Here is a 25,641-nt window from a genome sequence, read left to right as displayed (position 1 = left end):
GAAAAATTCCCAAAAATCCAAAGTAACTTTTTTCTCAGATAGATTCCAAAGAAATTTTTTTTCTTCAATAAGGTTTCCAAAAGTCCGAAGTATTCAAACTTCCATAGAACCACGAGGAAATCCTCGAAGGACGTTCCATACTTGGAGCATGCGCCATCAATCTCTCCAAAACCCTCTCTCGTCATGCGTGCAGTACCTATTGCCCCAGTATCCGTGTGTGTCATTTCATCGTGCTCGAAGAATCAACGTTCGCGTAAATAAGTAGAAAAGAGGAAGGAGAAAAAGAAATACCCACGAGTAACCACAAAAAGAAATGGTAAACAGTGTGTCACCGCTTATCGGCGATGTTATCAGGCAAGGATGGCGAATCTTCCTGGTGGCTGGTTTCAACCAACCTAGTCAGTCGAATCGTATCGAGCGATCGACGCGGTCCGCGTGTTGCACTAGTCCTCCACTCTGATGCTGTGATTCTTCACGTCAATTAACTAACGAAATCACTCGTTCCCACGATACACCATGCCAACCACCACAAACTTGACCCAGGCGAGCATGGAAGAGATGCAACACTTCTTGAACTCGTTCGACGTCGTCTTGTCTGATTGTGACGGTGAATTTTCCACAAGATTTTTTATATAATCTGTCCAATTGAAATTCAATCGTATTGTTCGACTCGTGTGCGTGCCCATTGTGAACGAAGAGCATTAAACAGAGAGTTATTTCATTAGGTGTGATCTGGTATCAGGGAAAGCCAATTCCTGGCGCAATGGCGATGATCAGAAGGCTTCAGGAGTTACAGAAAAGATTATACCTGGTGACGAATAATAGCACCATCAGCACGGATCGATACTGCGAGAAACTGCGGCTGAATGGCTTGGACGTGGAGCCGGTGAGTTTCTGACGAGTGATTGTGAGAAATTGATGTTTTTAGGGTTTGGTTATGGTAGCTTTGTGAACGAGTCTGATATTTGCATATGATGGTTATTGAGACTCCGGAAACATGTATCCTCTATTTTGTTGAAAACAATTTCAAATTTTCAATACATTGTATGAACAAATGAGTTTCTCTGAAAAGATTCTTTTTGTTTGCGATTGAATTCTCCATTCAGAAACACATAATTTCAAGAAAGCTTTCTTCCTACACACTACACATTCTAAATAATAATTATTTAACCTCCAAATTTGAGGACTATTTTTACCCCTTCGATATAAACGATTGTGTGCAGAAATGTTTCAGAGAATGTTAATGTTGAGGCAGCAGGTTAGTGCTTTGGTTTTGAATAGGGGAACGTTGATGCGTTGATTAGAGGATATTAGAGATATTTCTGAGGAGTGGTAGGTTTGTTTTAGATAGCTGAGCGATGTAAGAAATGATTTTATCACAGGAATCTTGAGGCCATAATTTTGTTTGATATTTTGTAATTACTTGCTTACAGAAGTGTTTGTTGGGAAGCTGATAAATAGAAAGAAATATCGTTCTGTGATTATACGTTTATATGTTCTGTAGTCGGTGAATTTTTCATTTAACCTGTCTTCAAGAATTCGTTGATATATTGTCGCTTGTCTCATTATCAGTTTTGAACATTTTCCACGATCAACTATCTAATCGTCATTATTGACAAGGCATTGATTTCAATTATTTAAACGTGACGCACTGTCGCCACCTTCGACAAGTCAGAAAAAATGAATGGATAATTGATCATTTTTTGTCAATGTTTCGTAATCACGTAAGAATTGAATTTCTAATTCCATACGGAGGGCATCTCAAAATTATAGTCATGGTCACGTGCACCGTGACCACCGCCTGTCAACTTCACCTATGTATCTAATATCCTACCTTCAAAAAGCAAATAATCATACTATATCACCACTATTTCTGCAATTTCACGTAATTATCAGTCGGAGGCTGTTGTTATCACACATTATGACATTGTTGCGCGAAGGTTGAACGATAAAACGACAAATACAATTTTACAGATTTCTTGTGTTCCGATAAGTATCCTTTGGTTAAAAATAGATGCGAGAGTGGTGACAGTGAAATTGTTATTATTTTTATTTTAGTTATTTTGAAGAAAAGTTTATTAAATCTATTAAGTCTATGTAACATTATCCTAATACTGGCAAGAAAAGGTGATTCGCATAATTTTTGCACCATTCTCTGGAAAGGTGTATCCATTTTCTTCTTTATATTAATGAAATACAGAGGGTGTATCTAGTAACTGGGTTGAGTTATAACTCGGTTGTTATCGAAGATAGAAAAAATTGTACAGAAACAGCTGAATAATGTGACGAAAAGTGTAAAAGAACGTGTAAGGAAACGTTTAGAATGCAATGGTAGATGCTGGAAAGAGAGGTAAATATTTCGAAAAGTATTGAGTTCTTCATGGTTGTTGCGTCGTGGACTTTGATCAAGTCTTATGACCAGGAGTTCTGGCGCAGGTTGATGATAGTTCTCGCTGGTTCAAGGTGGAATGAAACTTGGTTGTTGACATGTAAATTGGGACGGCTAATGGAGTTAATCTCCGGCTACAGCAAATGGTTTTTGCACGCCGTCTATAGACGCGGTCCGTACCGGGAAGGTTAATAACAAACGAGTTATAATTCGGCCTAGTTACCAAGATACACTCTGTATACAATAAGAAAGTTGTTTTAGGTTGTTGTGGAATAATTTTCCAGGAACAAATAATAACCACCGCGAAAGCGATCAGCTGGTACCTGAAGAAGATCAATTTCACGGACGAAGCATTCGTGGTCGCCTCGCCGCCTTTTCGGCAAACCTTAATCGACAGCGGAATTAAATTAACACCGGGTAACGTGAGTGAGATTTAGCGGAAGCTTAGTCAACGGCATTATGACGTTTCATTCTTGGATTCGAACTTACTCATACCTGTTACATGTAAAAATTTTTGACACGTAAAAATGAAGAAATAGTGATTTAATTTTGCGGACGTCAATTTAATTTCAAACGATAAAATCGAATTTCTTTATTATGTACAATATGCATACCGTAGAAGAAATGTCAATTTTCTGTTTTAATCGGTCTCGTTCGTCAAATTTGACAGCCCGGAAATCCTAAAGAACCCATATCTTATGCAAACAGTCGACACATTTGTCACGCTGTGTGATTAACACGCGAGATAAAAAAGATTACGGAGATGGTGAGTCTTCTCTTCATTCACAAATCATCGATCAATTTAATCGAATACCTGTATCATTTTAATCTGAAATTGCAACATCCGTGACGCTTAATAAATAAATACTATTGCCGTATATTGTGAATTTTACGACTGATGACAGCGTGACAAGAAAAGGGCAAAATTGCAAAGATTCTCCTTTCTTTCTTTAGCTTAACGTCGTAGAAGGAGACGCGTTGGCTACTATAAAGGCTGTTCAGGATCGACCGTCGGTGAAAGCAGTGATCGTTGATTTCTGTGTTCATTTCGACTGGGGAAAATTAGCGTTCGCGATCAACTGCTTAAAAAGGAAGGACGTTCTTTACATCAGTGGCGCCCAAGACGAGTGGGTCATCTGTGGTCTCGATAACAAGGTTTTAGGTACTTGATATTTGAGTGCACTTAATTTCTCGATTGAATGTTCAATGGTACTTCAGATAAGTACTCGAATTCCCTGGTTTAACTATTTGAGTATTCACTTAAGCACTCGCCTTCTTTTAATTCAATTTTAATATTAAGCTGAGTTAAGTTCTCACGTGAAGGTTTAAGCAGTGAATTAAGTACAGTAGAATTCCGATTATCCGGCATACTCGGGACCGAGGCAATTCCAGATAATCAAATATGCTGGATATTTGGACTGCACCTATGAAGTGATAATAACGAAGAAAATAATTAAAAAAACGACTCTGGAGACAAGTTACGATGCCTTCGTATATGCGTATATACAGTACACGCATCGTGAAACACATAAATTCCTTCGGTTTGTTCGTCAACTGTTTGGTATCGATGTTACTGCTTTGTACGAAATATGATTCGCGACGACTAGCGGAGAATAAACGGTGTAAATGTGTCAGTTAATCGGGCATTCCGGATAATTGGGTGCTGGATAATCAGAGCTCTACGGTATTAAGTTGAGTACTTAAGTACCGAGATAAGTATTCACTTTGAGATTTAAGGAGTAAATTAAGTATTAAGTTGAGTACTTAAGTACTGAATTAAGTATTCAGTTGAGTACTTAAGTACTGAATTAAGTATTCAGTCGAGTACTTAAGTACTGACTTGAGTACTTAAATATTCGACTCGAGTATTTAGTTAACGAGTTAAGTATGGATTTGAGTACTTAATTATTGACTTATGTATTATATCGACTCAACCATTTAACCACTCACTCAAGCGCTAATTCGAGCACTTAAATAATGAGCCAAGTGCTGATTTGCATACTTCAATTTTAATTTAAACATTGATTCAATTATTTACATATCGAATTAACTACTTCGTTCAATAATTTCCATAGAATAACTCACTCTACAATCTCGCTAACACTTACAGTAACTATTATACTTAGGTCCAGGTCCCTTAATTAACATAATCACCAAATACAGTGGAAGAGCTCCAACAGAATGCGCAAAACCCAGCGAAGTTTTACGAGATTACATTCTAAATGAGTGTGACGTAAAGGATCGGAAAAGATGTTTATTCATTGGCGACACGTGAGTTTATCTAAGTAATTAATAAATTGTACGGTTAATTCCGAAAGAATTTCTCTGTATATATATATAGGGTGCCTTTTAGAAAAATGGAACATTTTTTAATTTCAAACAATCGCAATTTAATTTCTTTACAGATTGTAGAGTGTTATTTTCCTTTTCTGTTTTTCTGACTTACAGAATGAATTACGACATGAAATTTGGCACGATGTGCGGATTTCGTAAGCTGTTCGTCGGGACTGGTGTGGATAACGTGGAGGACGCGGAGCAAACAGAAGAAACGCGTCCGGATTTCTACATTCCCAGTTTGGGGTTGTTGCACCCTATTATCGATTTGTTGCACAACGATTCTGAGGAGGATGGTCATTGACGTCGTACTCTGCGACGAAGACGGCACAGTTTCTATCGAATTGTAACAACAAGAATTTCTAGAACCTCGAACCCAATTTCGAGAAATGGTTATTATGTTTTTCCTGTTCCATTTTTACTTTCTCAAGTATAATGTCCATGCGGATATTCGCCATATCAGATTTCTCTTTAGACTTTGTAAGGAATTTTTCTACTTGCTGCTGTTGAAGTTGATAGTTCAGAGAGATGTACATACATATATTACAAATGACAAATTGAAGAATCTACGTAAAAGACGAAGTTTTTATCTGATACCTGATTAATTAGTTTAGATAAGAACACAGCATCCGTGGAACGGACAATAAATATTTGCAAATGCAATTTGCGTATAGTGATGTAATAGCATATAATGCGAATCTGCGATACAGTGAATTTATTTATGTTCGATTGATCGAAATAAAACAGAAATGTATGAAAAAATTAAGATTTGTGTATTGCTTTTTGTTGTATTTATTAACTTATCTAATTTAACCTTACCTAACACTATAATCCAGGGCTGTTCGGGTAGCCGTTATGGCAGTAAGAGCGCTCCTTTTCTCTCCGAGCAGAACCGAGAGCAGCGTCTGGAGCAAATGACGTCGACAGTCGCGAAAAGATTGCGGAACGACAGTTGTGGTGAGAGTGTACACGTCATCGGTTACTTTTTTCAACGCGTGGCTAAACAATCTACAGTCTCGACGCTATTTTCGCACAATTTTCCTAAGCTTTTCTCAGGATTTTTTCGATTTTCTCCACTAATGCACGTTCCTAACGATGCCCGAACTTGCATAGAGGGGTTATTTATAGGGATGGAGAAATATGTTGAGAATGTATAATGACGTTTTGTTTGCTCGTAGCTTTTGTTCCCGTGTGAGTTGAGGTTGCAAACTGATCGAGGTGTGGGACACGGTTGCAGTAACAGGAAAAGAACTTTTGTATGGTTGAACGGTGATTTTTAAGTAGCAAGATACTTTTATTTCACTGTTCATCTTTGAAACTTGAATGCACACATTGCTGCAGTCTCTATTCTCTAGCACTATTCGAAGCACTATTTCGAATGCAAAACATTGTGGTATGCGTTACTTTTGAATGCAACATTACTTGAAGCTTTATATTTGAACACAAACATTGCTAGAATCTCTAATTCTGATTTCAACATTATTAGAGGCGTTACTTCGAACGCAAACATTATTACAAGCACTACGCTTGAATGTAACATTGTTACGAGCGTCATTCTCGCTTGTAACATCGTTAACCCGTATTATTTTCGAATGCACATTGTTGCAAACGCGTTCTCGGTTTGCAACTTTGTTGCCGGGAGTCGTTCCCGAAAATTGCACATTGTTGCAAACGCGTTCTCGGTTTGCAACTTTGTTGTTCACAAAACTTGCACATTGTTGCACGACGCCCCGTTTTGCAACATTGTGCATTTTTCGGGAGCATCTCCCGGCAACAAAGTTGCAAACCGAGAACGCGTTTGCAACAATGTGCAATTTTCGGGAGCGAGTCCTGACAAAAAAGTTGCAAACCGAGAACGCGTTTGCAACAATGTGCAATTTTCGGGAGCGAGTCCTGACAAAAAAGTTGCAAACCGAGAACGCGTTTGCAACAATGTACAATTTTCGGGAGCGATTCGCGAAAACAAAGTTGCAAACGCGTTCTCGGTTTGCAACTTTGTTGCCGGGAGACGCTCCCGAAAAATGCACAATGTTGCAAAACGGGGCGTCGTGCAACAATGTGCAATTTTTGTGAACAACAAAGTTGCAAACCGAGAACGCGTTTGCAACAATGTGCAATTTTCGGGAGCGACTCGCGACAACAAAGTAGCAAACCGAGAACGCGCTTGCAACTTTGTTGCCGGGAGTCGCTCCTGAAAAATGCACAATGTTGCAAAACGGGGCGCCGTGCAACAATGTGCGATTTTCGGGAACAACAAAGTTGCAAACCGAGAACGCGTTTGCAACAATGTGCAATTTTCGGGAGCGACTTGCGGCAATAAAGTTGCAAACCGAGAACGCGTCGTACAGCAATGTGCGTGTTTCGAGAACGATTCGCTGCACGAAGTTGTAAACCCGGCAACGCGTTTGCTACATTGTGCTCTTTCAGGAGCGACTGCCTGCAACAAACTTGCAACCCCGACAACGCGCGTTGCAACATTGTTGCGTGACGGTGTCTCGGAATAGGTAAGTAGTGTAAGTCAACCATTTCTCAGATGTTCGCAATTTTTTAAGTTTTCCGCTCGGAGTTCGGGATTTTTACGCGTTCCTAACGATATCCGGACATAGTGTACTTAATTTTGTAATGGAATATTATTTAAAGAATGAGTGTTTCGCAAAAATGGATTCAGTGTGTAAAAAAGAAGTAAATGGACTGTAAAATGCTGTAAAACAATAGTGGCATATTGTAACCTTTTGCAAAATGCATTCTGTACAGTTATCTTACAATAAATAATTGATTTTTTGGCAAATAATTGCATTTCTTCATTTTATTCCTGATGTCGAAATCCTTTCCTTGATTCCTGAATTCTATTATATAAAAATTTCAATAAAAGTTACAAACAATTTCTAATTAATCTACCGCGTGCAATTGTTAATTCAGTGCAAAATTAATAAATTAAATTGATTTGTCAAGCTAAATCATGCAACAAATTTACTTAATACTTCCAATAACTACAAACTAGCATCTACATTCTTATTTAACAGGAAATACTAATTATTCTTCAGTTAAAGTACTCGAAAATAAAGCAGAAACTTTATTTTACTATCTATATTATTAGTAACGCTTAAATAATTAAACATTTATTAGAAGTATCGATTTTAAACTACTTACTACTGCAATTATGTTCCAATGCACAATAACTATTATTAAAAGCCAGAAATTCGAAGAATTTCTATTTTAAAAATCAACTAATATGATAATACTTACTTCTGACGATACTCTCGATCCTTCCGCTTTGAACGCTGACGATGGACTGAGCAGAACAATCCAATCAAAAACTGCGTGATTTCTAATGTTCCTCCCGTTGAAATACCATTCGATTTAACGTATCGAGCCTGTTACAATGTTTTCAAGCCCCGCTAACAATTATTTGGAATAATTTTTGCTAATGCACTCCTTACGAGACCGTAAAATTGAGAAAATTCCAATGAAGTTTGCTCTTACTTTAAGGGATACTCCGTTAAATAAGTTCTATATGAAAGATTTTTCGAATAACCAATATTTGGGCAAATAATTATGCGGACTGAATAAAATGAGACGCCCTGTAAGTATATTTGTTGGGGTTCTTTTCTGTTTACTTTGTTCTGTACCTATAAGAAGCTGCCGACTACTGCTAAATTCTTCCTCCTCCACTGTCTGCTAAAGACACATAAGTACTTCACTCTTCAGTACCAAAAGTTCACAATTTTATCGTAAATAATTAGTTATTTATCTTCGATACATAGTTCTCACTCTAGGTCGTGCGATCGTTACTACATTTCAGCCGTTTAATGCGAAAGTGGTGTAGGTCAAAGAATATAGTAAAGACAAAGTAGAAGTTCTGAAAAATTCAGGAATATGAAAGAATGTTAAATCTCTTTTGTGCAAGCCACAGTACAGTTATACTTTAAACTAACAATGCCATTTCGCCCCGAAAATCAAGTGTATATATAATCATTTTATTCGGTATTCTTCTAACTTACACCATCTTCGTGCAAACCGGGAAGGTAATTATTATTGGCTGCAATAAAAAAAGGAATCTGCTTGTTGAGGTAGACATTACGTTTCTACTGCTTTATTAATTACCAAACGAATTATTTAAATGAAATTAATAAAATGTGGTTTACATTGTCGTGAATTTAAACCGAAAAATAATAATGAGCATGACACAGAAACTTTGTGAATAGCGATAACGTTAAGCTCTTATCCATCGCTCACTCCTTCTTCGAAATCCAGAAGTCCAATGTCATTTATCTCACACCAAGCACTGACTGAAACCATTCTTGCATATAGCGTCTATACCATTCGAGTGGATCATTCTTATACTTATTTTGCCATCCTTACACCACTTCTGCGCAAAACAGAAGGAAGGTTAAGCTTTCGAGATGTGGTGTTAACTCAAAACGGCAAAAAATTGACTTGCACCATTTTTGCATTAGACGGCTCATTTATACAGTGCTCTACGATCACTGCTAAATTCACACAGTTCTCCACAGTACGTACAAATACTTACTTAAATATAATACTTTCCGTTTGTATGACCACTTCACATAGAGCAACTTCGTGAACGGGCCTTACCTAAGTAATGGCGCCTCAGCGCTTCTTAGCTTGGACCGTATTTATTTAAAATACACTTTGAAACGCTTATTTATTTATTAGAAACAAAATTATTAAAAATATTTCAACATAATTTTCTCTGAAAATACTGAAAAATTGCGGTGTTTTTAAAAATTGATTCCGCTTCTTTTTTTTTTCAATTTATCTCGCCATTGGTACCACCTCGTTAAATACCATATATGCTAATTCATTTATGACCGCAATAAAAACAATATCTTCAGAGTACACGTGTTGGATCATTGACACTATATCCCAGCTCGACTGGCATAATTAGCATAACGGTTGTAATTTCTTTATTAGGTCATACAGATACGTGCACACAATTCACGGTTGTACTGGTGAATTCGAAACCAGACTTCTGCATTGGGAACGCTTTAGAAGGTATGTGTGATGTAAGACGTTTATACAGGGTGGTACAAAAGGTATCCTACATGTGTACTGCCATCTATACGAACATTTGTACTATCTGTGCAGTTACATTAAATAAATTTTACAATCACATCGAGAAATCTTTATCACCTCTATCTGATTACTGATATCTGATACTATTATCTGACATTATCACCTTTATCTGATACTATTATTGTGAAAAGCATTTGTCCCTTTAAAAGAAAAATTTCTCCGTTTGTCCTATCAACACTGCGAATATTCACTAATATTATACAATTATATTAAATATTCATTGTACTGTCACGTCCCCGTTCCCGGTAGGGAAAAATAATAGCGACTCAGGCTATTATTTTGCAGGGCCTTTGACGATCGGCAATCTTTCGGTTCACGCGGTACGTATGCCACGCGTCTAACCGGGATCCGTGGTCTCTATGAACGTAACAGCGCGCAATACTCACGGGGTGGACTGGTTACGGTGTTACTGGCGCTCGATTCCTTGTCGGGGGTGGACTGGTTACGGTGTTGATAACGAATCACCAAATGTAATTAGATTAACGCTAACTTAAACTTATAGAACAAGATATAGGAAATGGTGATGCTAGAACGTAGGCGACTTAGGAAGGAGCGTGAAGCGCTCCGACTGAGAATGAACGAACAGCCCTAGTCCGAGGCTCTTTTTATACGGTCTGAGTGTAGGCGCGGGGTATCGTATTGGAATATCGAAAATTTGGGAGATAAGCTGTGATCGAGTATCATGTGAGATAGTGGTGTTGTGTCTGGTTTAGCGGATGTTTGGAAGATAGGAGGCATGGGAAACCTGTGATTGAATTTGGGAGGATGTTTATGTGATAGGAGTTGTGAGAAGTGGCACATAACTATGGAATGCGTGAGGTGACAGGTTTGGGAGGCTGTTTTGGGGAAGAAGGGATGTTAGTTAAGCTATCGGTTACATGTGGGGCTTATTTAGACTTAATACCAGTTCAAATGTCGGGTCGCCCGACGTCACAGTACTATCATACTAATAATTTAACCCTTAAACGGTTTTTAACCCCTTCAGGGACACCAACGCATATGTGTACCTTTAAATTTTCGAAAATTCCAATATTTGCGACAGAGAAAATACGAAGAACACAATCTCCCGAAATCTCCTAAGGAAAGTAGTTTAACTGCTATCGATTTAACATGAATATAAATCTAACTACATAACAAATTACAAATAACAAATTGAACAGGTTAACCGAAATAAGAAAAACGTTTAACCGTTTCAAATAAAAATTCGCCAATTTATTAGAAATTCTCAAAGGTCTACCTTTTAAAGGGCATCTTTTACCAAATCTACTATCGTACACTAAGAGCACTCGAAATTACCGTCGAACTTGCAAACATTTGCCTTTCACAGCCACCATTTGTCGATCTACCACCAGACACACCACTGTGTCAAATCGAACGTTCTCGCGCTTCAGCAAACGAAACCGAAGAAAAAACTAAACTAGACCACCGTGAAACCCCCTTCTCGTCGTACTTTTTATCGCTACAGCCAAATTTCCATGGCTAGACAGTGATCGCAACGTGGCGCTACGATCGAGATGAAAAATGTTGTCGGTCGGGGCTTGATAAAAACTTTATTGTCGGAGGCGACAGTCGCCTCCTGGACAACGAGCAGCGCGCACAGCGCACAATCGCCGCGAGTAGAGGCCTGCGCCCGACAGATCCGCGCGGAACTGAGAAGAGGGAGGCGACGTGAAGCCGGGGCATTGCATAATAGCGGGCGGAGACACGGCACCGTAGGAAATGGGAGAGGAACACAGCTGATTGTGAGCCAGGAACGTCGGTTTGCTAAGCGCCAGGACCGCGAGGATCATGCAGGGACACCCGGTACGTAACGCTAATTTTTCTTACATTTTTTTCCCATTAGTCACGTTACGACATTTCAAGTGTCTCGTTTCGATAGAATTACGGTGGATAGGGGTGTGAAAAATATTTACAGACGTGTTTAATCTGAAAGACAATATGTAGGTATCTGTTGCTGTTTAATTTTTCGAATTTTTCTCAAAGTCTCGAGTGCGTTGTTTTTTTCAATTGTAACTGTACGAGTTTGGTTCTGGCTCTCGTAGAACTACGACAGGCTAAAATATTTCAAGGGAATGTGTGTAGGAAAACGATATGTATTTCTGATGATTTCTTCTTTTTTTTTTTTTAGTATGGAGTGCAGGTTTTTTTTATTGTAACTGTAATCGTACGAGATTAGTGTCGACTCTGATAAAGTTATGGCAGCGATTCACCTGTTCTGCAGTAACAAGCTCCGTTCTCTTCCAGATTAGAATTTTTAATTTCAACTGTTACGCTTGATTTCAAAATGATAGCGCAACCAGTTCGAATTTTATGCTGAAAATAAATTTTACGTTTCGAGTGACACACTTATTGTATTCATCTCTAAACCAACAATTGTTTTAAAAACTCCGCATAATCCGGTGTGCACGCAAGTTTCAGTGATCAACTTTACCTGGAATTTTTTTGGTAAATAATAGCGAGAACAGTAGGTTAGTGTATCCTGATCGAGTAAAAACGGCGACGAAATAAATAAGCTGACTTAAGCTACTTTGGACGGAGAATTCGATTAAGAAACAATGGCACAATGGCTCGATTGTGCCGTCACGTGTTCCACGCGACTTGGAGTTCTCCGATGGCAGTTTTGCCGCAAACAAACATAATATTATCTCGTTTATTTTTCATTATTTTTCAGTCAAAAGCTGGGATAAATTTCTCCAAAGAATTATCCTCTTTTGTAATGATAAATTTAGTGAAAGAAATATGTTGGAAATGTGATATAAAATTTATTATAACGAAGGATGTTTCACTTGCGAGAGGTAGCGTACGTGTTCTCTGTCACATTTTACATGCTGGAAAACTTCGGAATGGGGTCAACGACCAATCGATGCTTATCTAATCTGCTAGACGAAAATCATGACCGAAATTTTTTTGTACATAATGATGCTCCAAATAAATATAAATAGAACGTGGTGTGATAAACGAGATGTAGTAACGGAATTTTTAAATGTTCCACTTTCGTAATGATAATTATTAAACATAATCTAAGTTTCCAAAATTTTCACATTCTTTGTGATAATTTTGAAACGAAATGAAAAACATTGATTCATAAAGTGACCTTAAATTTGAATGAAATGTTACGCGTCTTACAAAAATTCCAACTGTTCTTTTGAAATTTCTGAAATTCTCCATTATTTTGTTACTAGCTTCATAAAAATTCTAGCCCTCGCTCACTAGTTCACCACGAAAATCCTTGAAGAATTAAGTTTTCAATTATATTTTCTCAGAAATTTATCAAAAATTCCAACCCACTTCTGCTCCTTTCTTGCCAGGACTGGCGCTCCACCATCGCGATCACGTGTAGCTTCGCCGTTGTCCTCGTGGTGGTGGTGTGGACCGTTCGAAAGACCTCGAAAAATTCGGGAAAACGGAGAGAACCCGAAATCAGCGAAGAAAATGAAACGGAAGAAATAGAAGAGCCGGAGAACGTGGAGGAGGACGTGAACAGTGAAGAGGACTTGAATCACGTGGTCGAGGTTACTGACAAGGGGCGTTGTTCGATCGACGACACGATTCCAGAATTGCCTGATCCAAAATGGGAGAAAGTGGGCGAAATTCGAGAACTGTACCTGTACCCATTGAAATCCGGACGCGGAAAGAATTTGAAACAATGCGACTTCACTGAATTTGGCATTAGTCTGAAAAACGAAGGGATGTTCACCCTCGTTGATAGGTAATCAGAATTTTTTATAGCCATTTTTACCTTGAAAATTTGTACCTTAGGTAAATGGAACGATTATTTACGTAGTTTTGTTTATTTCCAATTTTCTGAACGAATTTTTCAATACCTTTGATAAGGAATTTTTTAACAGTCTGAGTTTTCAGTGGAAATTTACACTTTTGTGTAAAAGTTAGGCATACACGTATAGTTTTCTTCATTCTGAATTTCCCCATTGAATCAATCATTAATTCAACAACTAACAAAAACAACACACTTTTCTCCTCGATAAAAAATCTTCAACATCTTACAAACATTGTTCTTTTTTCCCTCCAATTTCTTTACTTTCTAAAATGTTCGACAAATGTGACACGTGACAAGGACCCAACAACGTTCCTCTCCCGAAAGAACCAAAGATGAACCCGTCGCTGTTCATCAGAATGTTTCTAGTGTACAACGAGGAGACTGGTCGGTTCCAAACTGGCAGACACTATCCAACGTTGATCCTGGTCAGTTTATCCGCGGTGGATGATACCAAGGTGAAGCTGGAGGCCGTGGGGATGCCCAGCGTGATCTTCGTGGTGCCAAAGTGGCTGGAAAACGCTTCTGAAGCCGTTCAATGCACCATGTGGTGGGGAGAGTCGGTGAAGTGTATCGATTGTGGCCCAGAACCAGCTGAGTGGTTATCAAGGTTTGCATTTCTACACTTTTCACCCCTCTTCACGAATAATCTCATTCAATTCTTTCTCAGTAAAATTCAAACGACCAGTTACTTGAAAAAATTTTGTGGCTTTTCATACTTTTAGTGAAATTTATTTCAAAGGGTCTAGCAGGATAAGATGTGTCCTTGAATCAATTAGCGTACCGAAAGAAAACATTTGACACCAACTTCCAACCCTCTATAGCTTGACCTAGGGGGTAGTTGCAGGGTGGTTTATGTTCATCAGTTTCTATCTTCCCTATTTAGCGGTGTGCGAAAATTTTGAAAGAAATCTAGCACATTGCGTATATGAAAAGATATGTTAGTGTGCCAATACCTTAGAAAAATCAGTTTTTAATTTTTTTAACTACGGCACACCTTACTGAAAAATCTGAAAAAAATTGAGGATAGTAGTTATGTTAAGATGCTGCTACTACATAAATATAAAAGTAGTCGCTTCAATATTTCAAAAGATATCCGCTTGCGTTTACCGTTTTTATTTTTAACAATTAAGATTTGCAACGAAAAAATCGGAAAAAATTCCCTAATACGTGTCTTCATATGCGCAATGTGCTAGATTTTTTACCAAATTTTTGCATACTGCTAAATAGGGAAAGTAGTCCAAAAACTGATAATCATAAACCACCTTGTTGCTACTCCCTAAGTCGAGCTCGAGGGTTGAAAGTTGGTGTCAAATGTTTTCTTTCGAATGGTATATCGTACGACCTAGTTAGTTCAAAGGCACTTTTGACCATCTTATCCTGCTGGACCCTTTGGAGCAATGATTTTTCATGCATGCATTATAAATTTGTCTGTGAAGATAACGAAGATAAAAATTATAACAGTGTTCAAATTTAATGTTAGGCAATCCTAAGAAATTTCAAATTTTTGAGAAGAATTTAAATAATTCTTTATAATTAATTTTCAAATAATCATTTTTTCACATACATTTCTATGCACGGTGATTCAGAAACTCCGTTCATAACAAAATTGAATTTTCTTTCTCTCAGATTTCTGACTGGAACAAATTCTGGCCTGAGACTAGGATGTACATTGATGGACAGGAGAAACGTTTTCGTTCCGCCATGGAAAAAATTCACCGATGTGTACCAAAACCTTAGAAACGAGGATACTGTGATTATTCTTTGAATTTATCTGTTGAATTATTTTTCCTCTTATTTCTGGTTTCCTTTGTAAGGTGAATTACTTTCATTTTCAGGGTTTGTTCAGTGACTTGGCCAGCTACATGCTGATGACCACAAGGTCTGTCGAGCAGTTGAACGAAAAATTGGAGAGGCCAGTACCAACTCTACAATTCCGTCCAAATATTCTGGTCTCCACGCAGAAACCGTTCGAAGAGGACAATTGGGAGTGGATTAAGATTGGAGAACGAGTGGTTATTCGAAACGTCAAGCCTTGTTCACGGTATAGAGAAAAAAAAGATATGAAAAATTTAATTACAGTAACATTTTAAATCCGTTCATTTAAATTTCAAACGAATAAAGCAGATGTACAGGGTGTTCGAAAAATATTTTAACAATTATTAATCTTGTAATTGATATCAATTGTTCCGTCGCGCAGATACGGAACGCATGGGGTCTTCGTTGACCGGGTTTATGGCACGCTCGCACGAGAAGGTTACTTTTGAGAACAAAGACGCTTCGTAGCTCCGCGAAAAAATAAGTCATTTCTTACAGAACAGTGCCTTTAGAATTTCGACTTTTCCGCGTCCTCGATAACCGAAGACGTGTCATAAACCAGGTATTACTGAAGGGTCAATCCACACGCGCGTACAACGGCACTCTCGGCCGAGGGTTGACCTGGCGGGAATTTCCGACGCGTCACCGAAGGACAGCGAAGATTCCACGCACACTCCTTCCAAGGAAAAGCGCGCTAAGGGCGCAATGGAAGGGTGGGTGACACTCAAGGGGGCACGTTGATTGGTAATTTGTGCGTACGTGAAAAACCAATCAGCGTGCCTTCTTGCACTTGGCAGGGGAGTCACTGCGGGCTCCAGAAAAATTCGGGAATCGAGCGAGAGATTGAGAAAAGGTTCCATCGAGCGAACACGTCTAGATCTCCAGCCGTTCGAGGAGACACAACACATTCGAAAGATTCTCTCGTGTGAACAAGATACTCTCTCCAGCCGTTCAAGTACAATTCGAGTCTTTGAAACAAAGTCGTCAATCGTTCGTGACGCACTCTACGTTCGAGCAAAGTAGATTTTGAACTAGTTACCCAAGATTAATTTGGCGGGTAACAGTCGCGACCGCGAGCTTCCTGTTGAACATCGCAAAAGAGCTCGGGTCGCGTAATGCTCGATGCTTAAGTGCCGAACCGGTACGCGAGTTTAATCACACCTTGCTTCATTCAGTGTGAAATGCTAAGAACTATTTTAATTTCAGACTATCAAAAAACTAATTTGTGTAAGACCAACTGCCAAGACTTCCAAAAAAGACACGCTTCTGCTTCGTTTCCTTGGTTTTATCAGCTCGGCCAGTTGCTGATTGGTGGCCGATTTCCTCTGGGGGGTGTAGGTGCTGACTCCTCATTGGAGGAGGTTGTTTAGATGGGACGCAGCTCCTTCCAAGGGAAAGGGATTGTTGCTTAACACTAGAAAACCCCCTTTTTTGGGTTTTTCCCAGGGGTTGCCGCGTGAATTTCCACCGCGCACATGACCTCTTCACGGGGAGTACGGTACGCGCGAGAGGACCGGTACCTCGGTCTGGCGGCCAAGTGCAATTGAACAAGTTTACGACGATAACCCGCCAGACCGAGGTTTCGTCGCGATTTCTTGCGAGGCAACAACGCCGGACGGCACCTAATACCGGACATTAATTATACCTGCAATAATTGAAACGCTACCGAGCCGATATTCTGCGTATCTCCTAGAGGAGACAAAAGGAATAAAAATAAGTTTTCTACGCGTTTCACTCGCGCGTGCACAGGTAGAGAGATTTATTTAAGAAACACCTTAAGCGTCCGGCGCTAGGGGAACTCCCCCTATATTTATTTCGTAACCCTTTTACCCAAGCGAAGTATTATTTTAACGGCTTCTTAACCGTTCGAGTCCCAAGCAGTGCGATCGCGCTGTTTAGACTTTGTGTCGAAAAGTCCCAGTACATTTGAACGCTATGGACAACTCACGGTGCACTCACAGTCTGCCAAAATGGCGCGCTCATCGCATCGCTTCGCACAGTTATTAGCGATGATAATCACTTATAGAATAATACGTCCGATCACTTTGCCAACTGCATTAAATTTGTCGACGTGAAAAGAAGCGTGATCCCGTTACTCGGCACCAACAAACATAAATTAAGACAAGCGCCAACCGGCATTTTTCGGCACAAAATAAGAAAAGCGCTGTTCGGCATTTTTCGATAGTGTTTTTTCAACGACCCCTGGGACTCAAACGGTTAATAATATGTCTTCAGTTAAATCAGAAATTTTGAATGAAACCTAACCTAGTTGTACTTGTCGCAGGTGTAAAATGGTTCGTCTGAATCCAGAAAATGGTGTGGTGGACAAGGAGGAGCCTTTGAAGACGCTGAAAACGTACGAAGATAATACTATCCTTTCTAACTGCGTACAAAAAGATAAACAAAATTATTGTCAGACTTAGAAAATCTCTAATTTAACAATTTTTTTTCGCTTTTGAAGAACAGTTTTTAACTTTGCTTAGTTTCAGAGAGCAAACCAATCCAGAACGTGCTGCACTCGAGGGAAACGCGCCAACGATGGGCATTTACTGCGGATTATACGTTCCTGGGAAGGTGGAAATCGGCGACGAAGTTTTCGTTCACTCGTCCATCGAATCGAATCATAGAGAAGCAGAGCCAGCTAAATAGAAGAAATCGAACTTTCCGCAGACAATTAACCACGCTTCAAAAAGATTGGCCTTTCCATTCGAAGATAGCTGAATATTTCACGCGTAAAAAAAATGTCGATGTGTGTTCATTCTTTTAAAGAAAAAAAAAAAAAAAGAAAACAAAAAGACAGAAAGATAGTATTTTGAGACGAGCAATTTAATTCAATAAAAATTCCTGAACGATTCAGGACGTTTTTCAAGACAATATTACGCGCGATTTGTACAATCGATTATCGTTGAATTGAGACTATGCAATCGTTGTACTGTACAACGGGTGTCCTAGAATGTGTCACATAGTTTGGAGGAAATGTTTCTAGGGGGAAATATTGTTTTTAACTTCTGGTTCCTAGTACCATTTATTCTAGGACACCTTGTGTACATATACGTCGAATAACTGTTGCATTAAATAAAGTTCCAATTGTTACAAAATCTTCTTGTATTTTTATTTCTCATTTTTATAAAAAAAAAGAAATTGATTCACTTCTTAAGCACAGAAGAATACATTAAAAAATCTAAGATTGGAATTAATTGGAAAAATTTTCTAAAAAGAATTATAATGCTTCAAATCACAGAAAATTGCAGGAGAAATAAATAGTTTCCTCGTCGCAAGTTTCACAAAATATAATTACCCTTCAAGAAATTCAACGAAACTGACTTTTTAAGCAAGAAGATTGAAACTTTTTAAAATTTGGGGTTAATTAAATAAAGGAACAAGAACTGAAGAATCAGCAGTATAGTAAAAAGATCGAAGAATAAATCCACTCGCAAAATTTAAGAAAGCACACTTCACTTTTCTCTTTACCTATTCCTCTACTATTCTCACATTTTCACCATTCAAAATTTTCCGTCGGATGATGCAGAAAATATCTCGTTGTGTCACGAATGAAGTCTTCAGAGCAAATAATAATCTCGCCGCGAGCGTAATGGCATAGCATTACCAATTGAAGAGGTCAGAGGCCTTGTTAGATAAGGAGAAATGACCAAAGAGTAGGGGGACACATTATACATAAGTATACATATATGTACATTCGTACGACCCTCGTCTCTTTCAGTCTCTTTCATTCTTCGAAACGTGTTACGTTCGCGTAACGCGATGTTCGTCCATTCATTACTCTCGTCCATTGTTCTCCTTTCTGGATTATTAACGACAGCATTATGTCAGAGGCAGGATGGTGAGCAGAATTTTTTTTTTTAAGTACTAGATTATCTTTTTGTTTTTAATTCATTCCAATTTTGGTCCACGTAACTTGCACACCTTGAGTAACTTCTAGAGCAGGGGTTCCGAAAGTGCGGCCCGCAAATCCTAGAAATGCGGCCTGCGATGGCAGATCAGCCGCCATCTTGAAATTACAGAGATAATTTACATTTTTACAAAAACATTAATACATTTTATCATATTATAATTAAAAATTGTTCAGTTAAAAAAAAGTAGATTGTATATATTTCATTGTCTTAACGGCCAATGGCCGTAATTGTCTTAATGGCCCGCCAAATATTTTCGAATTTACAATTTGGCCCTCCCAGGCAAAACTTTGGGAACTCCTGTACTAAAGTATGCGTTGTACGAAATAATTCTTTATAGACGAGTTGCATGGTTTGAAGGGGCACATTATGCAGTGTACGTACTTTTTTTTAGGGATTCAGGCGTTACGGAGATTTCAAGATCAACTTTGTTGTTTTATATTTTTTATGCCATGTGAAGTGTTTTCATGCAACGCATACTTTAGAAATTATTCGACGTGTGCAAGTTGCGTGGACCACCGTGTAATTTTAGAATAATGTAAATTTGAATTGTACTTAATGGTGAATCATATTTTGTAATGTAATATATTTTAATTATAATATCTTATCGTATTAAATATTCGTTATTTCATAATATCAAAGAATTTTTCGTTTATATAAGTGTGAAAATACAGAAATGTCTCTCTAATTGGCCACTATGTAGTTTGGATTCTATAATTGGCACCATAGATGGTCCTACGCCTACGTCTACGTCATTGCTGCGTCTATGTTATCTCGCTCGCTGTTAGTCAAGCGTGTAACGCTACACCACCCGGTTTCTTTTACGAGATTTCAGGGCTCGACAGTTCATAATAGAATAGTATAACTTTTTTAATTTTACTTTTTTCTATCTGAAATTTTTTTTAACATGTTGGTGAGATTTTTCTGATGAAAATGAGATCAAACACGATATAATTTGAACAATTACTTATTGAGTAATTAATTTAATTTCATAATACAGTAGTGCACGCATAAGCGTCCGCATTTTTGCACACTTACAAGGGAACTTCGGTAACCCGAAATGTCCGATTTTTTTGAAACTTTGTGGGTTTGTAGGGGACCTCAAGAGAAGTATCGGGCAATTCTTTTTTGGCCCAATTTCGTTTCTTCGGGGTGAAAACAACCCTTGAATGAAGATAAGTGTTACCTTATTTCCCTGTATATCTTTAAAACTATAGTAGATATAAAAAAATGTTTATAATAAAAATTAAATGGTTTTTTATGCCTTATAAGACTGTGCTATTAAATTAATAAAAATTCTTGTTATTAATAAAAAATCTTCCACTACCGTTGTTGTGAAAAATTTTTAATTTTCTATCATATCGAAAAATATGTCAAATAAATACAGATAAATACCAAAATAAAGATAAAAAAAAAATACTTGGTACCTGTTAAAACGTAAAATGAAATACCTAAGAAACGTAAAATTAAAAAAGTTGGTGTTTAAATCGCTTGGTTGCCTCGACTCTCGTTTCATCTTTATCTTTTATTCGCTGTCCTTGTCTTCGTTCGGCAAACTACAAAGGCGGGCGCGAGGCTCGAAAACGTAGTCCCTGATTCCTAAATTTTCCTGTTTATTTAGGTTCCCTGCTGGTTGCCAATTAGAGAGACATTGCTGTAGTGTGTGATATTTCAATGTGTAAAATAAGAGGAAAATATATATTTCACTGATATTCAGATTAGATTTTAAACATAAGTTATCTTAATACTTCTTTTAAAAATTGAAAATTCCGTGGAAAATTTCGTTTGCCAAAATGAAGATAGACGAGTCTTATTTGTCGTCGTTCTATCAATATTGGTATTTCAATTGCATTATCTGTGCAAGCTAGGACATTTTAAACCAAATAAATGACTGTGACTTTTGGAGAGTACGAATTCTAAAAATGGACGCTAATGTGATTAAGTGACGCTGGTGAACGCTCGAGCGTAGGGGTGAGAGTTCTCGAGGGTGAAACGAAGATCTGAAAGAAAACCTTCGTCGTTGGTAATAAATTATGAAGTTTAAAAATTCCTCCAAATATCCTGCTTTGAATAATGAATTAAGCTAAAAAAAATTCTCCATTACAAAGAATTACATTAATATTACAATTTGGAAAGAAAAAGAACTGAAAATGAAGACAATGGAAATTTGGAAACAGCTTTCTATAAACCATAATTTTTATATTCCTTCAAATATCCTACTTTAAATAATAAATTAAAATAAACAATTATATCAATATTAGAATTTGGAGAGAATTGAAAATATAGGCAATGGAAATTTTGAAACAGCTTTTCAGGAGACTCTGGGACACATCAGATCTCAAACTCCACCGGAAATACAGGCTGCAGCGGCCCAAGGAGTTGCAGAACGATTATTGGGTATCGAACGAGCGAAACACTTCGTGTTACTGGTCAATCCTGATTATGGTCCCATTGGAAAAGATACCTTTTTGGTAATCTTTTACTATTGCTATATTTCAGTTGTTGTTTAAACGTGGAAATGAACTTCCGTTTGAATCATTAAAGTTGATACAGTATGAGCTAATAATAACGATAAGGTCAGAACGAAGAATTTCCTAATTCTTTCGTGGAATTTTAAGTTCAATTCGTTTAAAATTCAAACCTAAGGCGAAAATTTATATTCCAGAGAACTCTAGAATGGTAATTTTAAGATTCTGTTTGAAACGTTGTGGACTTAAAGTGCTCCAGAAGTAAAATACTAGAGGCCTCTAAGAGCTTGAGTTTTCCGAGATTGAAAATTGCTCAAAAATTTAAATTCCAAAAACTCGCAAACTCTAATCTCAGGTTTCACTTCAAAATTCTGCGAGTCCAAAGTACTCCACGCGTGGAACACCATAGAACTCTAGAATTCTAATACTTGTCCACGTTCAAAATTTCGCGATCTCAAATTTCTCTGGAATTTACGTTTCAGTACACTTAAAAATTCCACATCTTTTTAAAAACGTTCAAAATTATAATCCTTTAAGTTCAAGACCGAAAGTGGAACATTTTCAACTCGAGAGAGCAAAAGTTTCTAATGAATTACTTGCAATTCTAAATTGCTGACCAAGCACCACCAATAAAATAAATCCAAATTTATAGAATAAAGTTTGATTTTTAATATCCAACTTTACTATATCAGATCAAGAAAAATCACTTTGGTCAAGTTGAAATCCTAGGCAGTTCTGGTGTCGCTGCAGCCTGGGGTCTACACTATTACCTCAAAAACTACCGCAACGACCATATTTCATGGGAAGGAAATCAAATTGGACCTTACAGTGACTTGCCAGATGTTTATGAACAAATCACCTCAAACGACAGGTAAGATATCTTAAGTGAAAAATTTGCAAAATTGTTCACTCTCTTCCCTTCAATACTCCACTAATTTTTTTAACAAACACACAGATTCAGATACTATCAAAACGTGTGCTCCTTTGGTTACACCTCAGCCTGGTGGCAATGGGACCACTGGGAAAGACACATCGACTGGATGGCACTTAATGGAATCAATTTGGCCCTTGCTTTTAACGGTCAAGAGGCTATCTGGCAGCGAGTGTACCACCAATTGAATTTCACTACAGAGGAGATTAACGAGCACTTTGGCGGACCAGCATTTTTACCCTGGTAACGTTCTTTTATCGCTTACTGTATCGTCTAAAAGTTCAGACGAAATGATCAAATCTCTGGTATCGATCATTTTTCAGAACAGCCTCAAGTAATGAAATCTAGTCGACGAATCTCTGGTGATAAAAAATTCGCTAATCTTCTTTATCTACCTCCTCTGTAGTCGGTGAGAGATCAGAAGTCGCGATTTTTTTCGACGAGTGATTTATTACATAAATGACAGCTGTACAATTTCTCGTTCGCAAAAATTGCAAATTCTTGGGTGAACAGAAATTTCTGGGCTTCCAAGCAGACTGTAATAAATCTACAGCCACCATTTTTTTTTTTTCACTTCGATTCACCTCTTCAGGTCTAGAATGGGCAATATTCGAGGATTCGGCGGCCCTTTGAGCTCCAATTGGCACGAGAAGTCGCTTCAATTGCAGCATCGCATCCTTAGAAGGATGAGGGAGTTAGGGATCATTCCTGTTCTCCCAGCTTTCGCTGGTTACGTGCCCAGAGCGTTTCCTAGCCTGTTCCCTATGGTTAACGTCACCAAAAATGCTGTTTGGAATCAATTCTCCGACAAGTATTGCTGGTAAGAAGTGATTGAGACAGAAACAAAAATGGAAATTTCTGGTGTACAGGTCGATTCGAGAACAGGCGAACTCACTGGGCAATATTAGAAAAAGGAAACCAAGAAATTTTTTCAGTAAAATAATTATACCCGGATGATATAACATGGTCACGAATAATTTGGGACAAAAAAAAAAAAGAACAGTCCATTGATATTTCTAATGGAAAAGAAAGTTCCAACGAACATCGATTAACGAAATTTTATTACGTTCGTTTGCATGGTAATTTTCTGTGGACAGATTACAACATAGACAATTTTAATTAATCGTCGATAAGATTCGAGGATAAGATATTATTCGTTTTGCAATTTAATTAAAAATTCTCAAGTTAAGATTCATTATCGATTTTCTTCTATTTTCAATTTTACACTTTCCGACGCTTCTTTTGAATCGCCCTGTACACTGAACGTTATCGAACATTACAGTGATTTCCCTTTAGTCCCTATCTTTTGGACCCTGCAGAACCACTGTTCCAGAAAATTGGAGAATTATTTTTGCAAACGGTACGTTCTATCCTTTTCTCTTTTTCAAATTTGTATATTACATTTTTAGGTCTAACTTTACTTTTCATATTTTTACAGTACATCGAAGAATTTGGAACCGATCACGTTTATAACTGCGACACCTTCAACGAGAACGAGCCTCATACCGGTCAATTGAAGTTCCTGAGGAACGTCGGACACTCGATTTACACAGCTATGAATAATGTTGATCGAAAAGCTATATGGTAATGTGACAAGTATAAATAAAATTGACAATTTTCTCTACAATGCAGAAATATTATTTCTCAAGGTTAATGCAAGGTTGGCTATTCGTCCACGATTTATTGTTTTGGACTGAACCTAGAGTCGAGGCTTTCTTGACATCCGTCCCATTGGTGAATATTTCTCAGTTATTTAAACAATAACAATGCTGCTTCAATTATTTCACGATGTTACGGAATATTTATATTTACCTTTTTCCTTATCACTTTAGGGAAAAATTATAGTACTGGACCTTCAGTCTGAACAATTTCCACAATACAAGAGACTGAACTCATACTATGGCCAACCATACATCTGGTGCATGCTTCACAATTTTGGTGGTACTCTTGGAATGTTTGGTTCTGCTCAAATTATCAGTTCTGTGAGTCTATACTTTTTTCATTCACTGACTAATGATAAAAACGAGAAATAAGAGCGAATACCTTTCCCCCTTAGATTTCGGCCAATAATTTTACTGTTTGCCCAGAGAAATTAATTAAGATTAAATCAACAAAGGCCAACTGATTAAGATTTAGAATTTTTCAGAAAGTTTGAAGAGTATTGTTTCACCACAGATATTAATCCAGACTTCGTGGTCCTAATTTTGTTTTTTTTTTTTATAAATTATTGCTTGACCAGAGAAATTGAAATTTGCAGATTTTAAATAATCATTACTGAACTTAAATGAGAAACGATTGATTCCTTCAGCAAGTTATGGAAGCAAGAAACACGAAAGGCAGCACAATAGTGGGAACAGGCCTAACACCGGAAGGCATAAATCAAAACTACGTGATTTACGACTTAATGAACGAGATGGCATACCAACAAGAATCCGTCTATTTGGACGATTGGTAAATTCTACGAATTTCTTCCTTTAAATTATAATTAAATGTGAAAAATTGTACTGCTTCAATACGACTTCGTATTTCCTCGAAACAGTGTAAGCTGACCAGTGTCACGTGATCGTTCCAGGTTCGAGAGTTATGCCAGTCGAAGATACGGCGAATGGAACGAGTATACTGTTGCAGCGTGGAAGAATTTGGGGAGAACGGTCTACAGTTACGCCGACAGCCGGAAAATTAGAGGGAAATACGTGATTACTAGGCGACCAAGCTTATCTCTCACGCCATGGGTGAGTAGAATTCATTATTAACGCCTCTTTAATGCACTGCAATCTCTGTTTTCTTCTTTTTTTCGAAGAAAATATTTGGTCAGTATGTTACTGACGAAATATTTATTCTAAGTATTATCAACATATTGCAATTAAAAGGTAGAAAATATTTATTTCTGAAATATTTCACTTCAAAATAAGAAAAAC

The 25,641-nt window shown here is 37.7% G+C and overlaps 3 protein-coding genes across 4 annotated transcripts in view; all 3 read left to right on the top strand.

The window, feature by feature from the left end:
* Positions 1 to 444: 444 nt before the first annotated feature.
* LOC108572222 (glycerol-3-phosphate phosphatase-like) lies at positions 445 to 5,027 on the top strand. The gene is made up of 6 exons (XM_017934421.1): positions 445 to 607; positions 726 to 886; positions 2,674 to 2,811; positions 3,344 to 3,551; positions 4,516 to 4,660; positions 4,838 to 5,027. Exons 1-6 carry the CDS (start codon positions 517 to 519, stop codon positions 5,025 to 5,027), a joined length of 933 nt encoding a protein of 310 aa, XP_017789910.1. The 5' UTR covers positions 445 to 516.
* A 6,287-nt stretch (positions 5,028 to 11,314) lies between these two features.
* Positions 11,315 to 18,397, top strand: LOC108572373 (mitochondrial amidoxime-reducing component 1-like). Of its 2 annotated transcripts, none has more exons than XM_017934605.1 (7): positions 11,315 to 11,623; positions 13,129 to 13,529; positions 13,954 to 14,205; positions 15,225 to 15,348; positions 15,434 to 15,639; positions 17,698 to 17,769; positions 17,897 to 18,397. In XM_017934605.1, the coding sequence occupies exons 1-7, from the start codon at positions 11,609 to 11,611 to the stop codon at positions 18,060 to 18,062; spliced, it is 1,236 nt and encodes a 411-aa protein (XP_017790094.1). In that variant the 5' UTR covers positions 11,315 to 11,608; the 3' UTR covers positions 18,063 to 18,397. The 2 variants fall into 2 exon arrangements, with proteins under 2 accessions (XP_017790094.1, XP_017790095.1); XM_017934606.1 differs by having other exon boundaries at positions 11,322 to 11,623; positions 17,903 to 18,397.
* Positions 18,398 to 19,175: 778 nt separating this feature from the next.
* The window catches only part of LOC108572221 (alpha-N-acetylglucosaminidase), an 8,750-nt gene continuing 2,284 nt past the window's right edge, over positions 19,176 to 25,641 (top strand). The window contains exons 1-11 of the mRNA XM_017934420.1: positions 19,176 to 19,254; positions 21,632 to 21,795; positions 22,485 to 22,663; positions 22,748 to 22,966; positions 23,316 to 23,543; positions 24,020 to 24,083; positions 24,162 to 24,307; positions 24,373 to 24,457; positions 24,556 to 24,705; positions 25,032 to 25,174; positions 25,296 to 25,455. Coding sequence (XP_017789909.1) covers positions 19,176 to 19,254; positions 21,632 to 21,795; positions 22,485 to 22,663; positions 22,748 to 22,966; positions 23,316 to 23,543; positions 24,020 to 24,083; positions 24,162 to 24,307; positions 24,373 to 24,457; positions 24,556 to 24,705; positions 25,032 to 25,174; positions 25,296 to 25,455 — 1,617 coding nt within the window. The remainder of the gene's footprint in view (positions 19,255 to 21,631; positions 21,796 to 22,484; positions 22,664 to 22,747; positions 22,967 to 23,315; positions 23,544 to 24,019; positions 24,084 to 24,161; positions 24,308 to 24,372; positions 24,458 to 24,555; positions 24,706 to 25,031; positions 25,175 to 25,295; positions 25,456 to 25,641) is intronic.

This window comes from Habropoda laboriosa, unplaced genomic scaffold, assembly GCF_001263275.1.
Source record: "Habropoda laboriosa isolate 0110345459 unplaced genomic scaffold, ASM126327v1 scaffold65, whole genome shotgun sequence".
NCBI classification, from domain to species: Eukaryota; Metazoa; Arthropoda; class Insecta; order Hymenoptera; family Apidae; genus Habropoda; species Habropoda laboriosa.
Note: the sequence above shows the minus strand (reverse complement) of the source record. Positions and strands in the feature narration are given on the sequence as shown.

Excerpts from the sequence above, each read along its gene's own strand:
- LOC108572222 (XM_017934421.1), top strand. The coding sequence starts at position 517 with ATGCCAACCACCACAAACTTGACCCAGGCGAGCATGGAAGAGATGCAA. Across the intron at positions 2,812-3,343 it reads TTAAATTAACACCGGGTAAC|CTTAACGTCGTAGAAGGAGA; the intron begins GTGAGTGAGATT and ends TTCTTTCTTTAG. Across the intron at positions 3,552-4,515 it reads TCTCGATAACAAGGTTTTAG|GTCCAGGTCCCTTAATTAAC; the intron begins GTACTTGATATT and ends TATTATACTTAG.
- LOC108572373 (XM_017934605.1), top strand. Across the intron at positions 13,530-13,953 it reads ATGTTCACCCTCGTTGATAG|AATGTTTCTAGTGTACAACG; the intron begins GTAATCAGAATT and ends GCTGTTCATCAG. Across the intron at positions 17,770-17,896 it reads CCTTTGAAGACGCTGAAAAC|TTTCAGAGAGCAAACCAATC; the intron begins GTACGAAGATAA and ends AACTTTGCTTAG.